Below are 4,835 nucleotides of genomic sequence, written 5' to 3' on the forward strand. Positions count from 1 at the left end.
CATCAAAATTAAACGAAATAAACATTTGAAATATATGAGTTTGTATGTAATGTATGAATATAATATACAAGTTTCACTTTTTAAATGGAATTACTGAAATCAATCTACTTTTTCATGATATTCTAATTTTATGACCAGCACCTGTATGTAAACCTACTTCTTAGTTTAAACACTAACCAGTTACATGGCATGCTCACATCAAATGAAATGGCAAAAAAAATTATGGTGACTGTAAATGACCTATTTTTGTATTGTACAGCTGCTAAAATTAACAATACAAAACACTAATAATTCATGGTTTGACCAGCACTGTCTATAGAGTATTGTTGCCAATCATCTGCTAAAAATATATTTTGAAAGTTAACATTTGGATGATGTCTTGTAATGATGTCAGACTACAATTAATGCCAAGATTTCACTCTGAAGGATGTTGTGGTCTGTGTGTCTGAGCCTGACCTCTTATCTGGGTTTTTGTTAAGCAAGCCTTTCAGAAGACTCTGGAAGTCCTGACTGGGAGGACCTGCTGAAACACAAGCAGAAACAAAATATAAGACATCCTAGAAAAACAAAAGTTCAATACCCACGGTTAAACTGCCCTTCTTAGAGATCACTACCAACAAGTCATTTCTATACTTTCCAATGAGATGTCTGCATTTGCCAAAAGGTAGTTTGGCCCAAACTGCTCAAGCTGTCTCAGGTTTGAAGGATAGTGTCTCCACAGTGCAAATTTCAGATCTTCCCATAGATATTTAACAGAATTAAGATCTGGGATTAAGGTGGGCCATTTAAAAATAGTCCAATGATTCTTGAATGTTTTAAGATGCAAGTTTTGGGTCATTCTCCTGTTAAAGGACTCATGACCTACAAGTGAGGATGAGCTTTTTGACACTGAGCAGTATGTTTCGCTCCAGGATGGCGTGCACAGATTTAAGGTTCCCCGTGTCAGATGAATCCCAGCAGCCCCAAAACAAAACCAAACCACCCATGTTTCACAGTAGGTGAAAGCTGGCTAGTTCGTGTTTCGTGGAGGCCTCTTGTATCCAAATCTTGGGAGACTGGCTGCAGTCCCATGAACCTTATACTTTTAAATAATACTGCCAGCTGTGGTCAGAGGAACATGAAGCTGTTTGGAGATGGTCTTGTAGCCTTTACCTTTAACATGGATATATATATTCTTCTTTCTGAGCTCCTCAGACAGCTCTCACCTTTAATTTCTCTGCTCCATTTTCAGTTTGGTGAACACATAAATGTCAAACTACTCAGTGGGTGTTTGTTCCCTTTAAATAGGCTGAATGTTGAAAAAAACTTGAAGGCACCAGTAATACCGATTATGGTCAAACGCTTAGTTTGAAACGTCACTGTAATGCAAGAATTAATAGTCTCTTTTAAAGTATTAACAAATTTGTCCATATTTTTTAGCATATCTATGTAAAGTGAACAACAAATAATTTATTTACACAATTTTCTTTGTTTACTCTATCACATACTAAAGGCACGAGGACATAAACAATTGCTTTTAACTGAATCACATTTCACAACACATGAAGCATTGTTTCAGTGTATCAGCAGTAAGTACCAACAAATTTGCCTGTGTCTGTATCACATACACGTGTAAGCATGTTTGTGAAGAAGTTACCATTGCTTGTTTCTCTGAGAGGAGGTGGTTCCTGATGCAAAATCATTTCTGTCAGATCAGTGTGGTTTTCAGAACAGAAAGGTGGTTTACCTGGGAAACAAAAACATATTTACAGTTGTGGTAATAGTATAGTACAATATAGCCTAAAAATTGTTTTGCTGAGGATAATGTTTAGACTGAACATCTTATATGAATGACTAAGTTCTCAGCATAGTTCAATAGACTTTATTCTTAAAATACTAAAATTAGTTCAAAATTTTAAGCATGATTTCTACAAAAGGGCAATAACTATATATATATTAAACATTAATCCTATTAATAGTTTTCAATTTTTCTTGACCTTCAATGCCTGCTTGAGTTATTGTGTATGTGTGTGAAAGTGGGTACCCATGAACATGTAGTAGAATATACAACCAAGAGCCCAGAGATCAGACCTCACACTGGTTTCTGATCCCTGCAAAACCTCTGGAGCACTGTACATTAGAGAACCTAAAAATATACATAAACGGACATTAAAAAGACAAACAGCAAATGGTGCGCAAGAAGACATCACATTGCTAATGTTGGACAACGCACTGATAAAAATTTTAAATTATTTATAATTACATGACACAGCACTTATTGCTGATGCAAATTACAAAATCCACAGTGTACAAAATGTTCAAGTTTTAAGCAGTGTCACAAAACAACAAGTACTTTCTGTTTATCCTCCCCTCGCCTTCTACCATTTCAAACTGCTCTGTTTCGTTATTAACTAATAAAAACACAATTCAGATTACAGTAGTCTTTCCATAACTCATTAGGCCTCCTCTGCATGCTCGGACATCCTTACTGATACATATAATATGTTGAAAAACTCAAGTTACCCTGCTTTTTTATATTCACTTCCGAGCAGTCAGAAGTTCTTGTATTTTTTTTTTTTTTAATATATTGGGTTGTAATTTTCAGGTTTTCTACAAGTATTTCATAATTTCTTTTTAAACAGCATCTACTTTTTTTTTCTTTTTTTTTTTTTTTTTTTACAAATTTTAGTCCAATTCCTGTAAGTGAATAGTGACTTAAAAAACTTTTTCAGGTACAAACTTTAAACTGAAAAAGATTAAAAAGCAGCCAATGTCCAAAGAAAAATTGTTTAAGACCTGCTGACACATGAATTTACATGAATTTCTGGATCCTTCGAGGAAAAATATCAAGAAATGAGGAAGACTTAAGACTTTGGAACAGAAATGCTAAACATTAAAGTGATCCCCAGAAGCTAAATAATTTGGTCCAGTAGTATGTATATTATGCTAATTAAGCTGGCTTGACAAAAACAATCTATTACAAATGGTTCATCTTCACTGGTTACAAATTAAATATACACAAAAATCATGACTAAAATCTGACCTTGTGTTCTTTTCCTCATGTTTTCAAAGTTGTCCTTGATTTCTCTTTCCTTTGCTTCCTCAGATGTTAAAAATGTCATAAATATGTCCTCCAGTGTCTCTTCTTCAGCTTTGGACAGGCACAAGTTACTAAACTTCAAAATGCCACTACCATCAAGAAGAATCTGAAAAGCAACATAATCTTATCAGGCTCAAACAGTTGTAATAACATTGCTGATTAGTTTTACATCGGTTTGAATGCAAATGTAAACCTTAGCAGGAGTTAGGTCTGACAGGATGATTCCTGATTCATGCATGTGTCTCAACCCTTTCACCAAGTCCCATCCAAACCTCCTCACCACATCTTCTGACAAACATTCATCGTGAGCAACTACAGATTCCAGGGAACCACCTTACGGAGATTAAAACAAAAGAAAGATTTGCATTAAAATTAAATGAAAAAAACATTAAAGTATGCATCAAATAGAATAAGGCACACTTATGTCACTACTTTAACACCTCCAGTTTACAATTTCAAAAAATTAAATGTGAGTAACAAAAAACTGTCTTCACTGTTTGTAAAATTACTAGTTTTGAGCTGCTAAAGAACAGACTACCTCTTATTTTATCGTTTGGTGAAAGAAAACTACAGAAACGTCTTCTATATAAATGAAGCGTAAGAATTAATTTACTAACCTGTACACAGCTCAACTACCAACCAGAGGTGGTTACTTGTCTCATACCATTCATAAAAGCGTACTATATTTGGATGATTCATATCGTGACTGAGTCGTACCTGACAAGAGAAACAAAACATCTCAGAAGGCAGTTTTACTAAATCCATACTTAAAATATTCCTTAAAGAATCAACATTATATTCATTTATATACTTATTTGGAATAATCCTTAAGGGTGTTTCATTAGTCAACATTTTAAACATGATTTCATCTCTGTTTGGATCACTAAAACTGGCTGTCTATCCATCCATCTTCTGCTGATTGTCCATGGTCAGGTTGTGGAGGCAGGAAACCCAGACACCCCTTTCCACAGTGACACTCTCCAGCTCCTCATGGGGGGATCCCAAGGCCAGAGAGGATATATAACCCCTCCAGCCAGTTCTAGGTCTCTCCTGGAGTCTCCTCCCAGTGGGAAATGCCCAGAGAGCCACCAGAGGTAAGCGCCCAGGAGGCATCCTGATCAGACGCCTGAACCTCCACAGCTGACTCCTTTCAATATGAGGAGCAGCAACTCTACTCCGAGCTCCTGGCCACCGTACAGAGAATGCTAATTTTAAGTCCTTATATCCATATTTCGTTCTTTTGGTCATGATCCATACCTCGTGACCATAGGAGACGTTTGGAACATAGACAAACCAGTAAATCCAGAGGTTTACCTCTCAGCTCAGCTCCTTCTTCACAACAACAAACGGGAGCAACACCCTCATTACTGCAGTCGAGGTTCCAATCTGTCGATTTAGCTCCATCTTACCATCACTTATGACCAAGGCTCTGAGATATTTGAATGCCTCGACTTGAGGCAGAGACTCATCCTCAAATCCAGAGGGAGGATTACAACTTTCTCCATTTGAGAACTGGCTGTGTTGCTTGTATTTAAAACAATGAAAATAAAAACAGCTTATTCAGTTCATATAGTTTAAAACAGTATCCTACATGGTTAGTGATTTCCACTTTCTTGGTTTTGTCTGTGCAAATGACGGCTACATAGTTGAGGCTGCCCTTTCTTCTTCCTTTATAGACCACTGAGCTACGTCCGGCACCAAGCTCCTCATACAGGATAAAGTTCTCCATCTCCTGTGTGTGTGTGTGTGGGGTGGG

General features: G+C 36.6%; 1 protein-coding gene across 2 annotated transcripts in view; it reads right to left on the bottom strand.

The window, feature by feature from the left end:
* The window catches only part of ulk4 (unc-51 like kinase 4), a 93,815-nt gene that overhangs the window by 87,185 nt on the left and 1,795 nt on the right, over positions 1–4,835 (bottom strand). For both annotated transcript variants that reach the window (XM_017409849.3, XM_037980116.1), the window contains exons 2-8: positions 4,671–4,811; positions 3,697–3,796; positions 3,273–3,412; positions 3,023–3,185; positions 2,024–2,125; positions 1,637–1,726; positions 457–523 (exon numbers count right to left, since the gene is read on the bottom strand). In XM_017409849.3, the coding sequence (XP_017265338.1) occupies positions 457–523; positions 1,637–1,726; positions 2,024–2,125; positions 3,023–3,185; positions 3,273–3,412; positions 3,697–3,796; positions 4,671–4,808 (800 nt within the window). In that variant the 5' untranslated portion in view covers positions 4,809–4,811. The remainder of the gene's footprint in view (positions 1–456; positions 524–1,636; positions 1,727–2,023; positions 2,126–3,022; positions 3,186–3,272; positions 3,413–3,696; positions 3,797–4,670; positions 4,812–4,835) is intronic.

Source organism: Kryptolebias marmoratus, linkage group LG16, assembly GCF_001649575.2.
Source record: "Kryptolebias marmoratus isolate JLee-2015 linkage group LG16, ASM164957v2, whole genome shotgun sequence".
Classification (NCBI taxonomy): domain Eukaryota; kingdom Metazoa; phylum Chordata; class Actinopteri; order Cyprinodontiformes; family Rivulidae; genus Kryptolebias; species Kryptolebias marmoratus.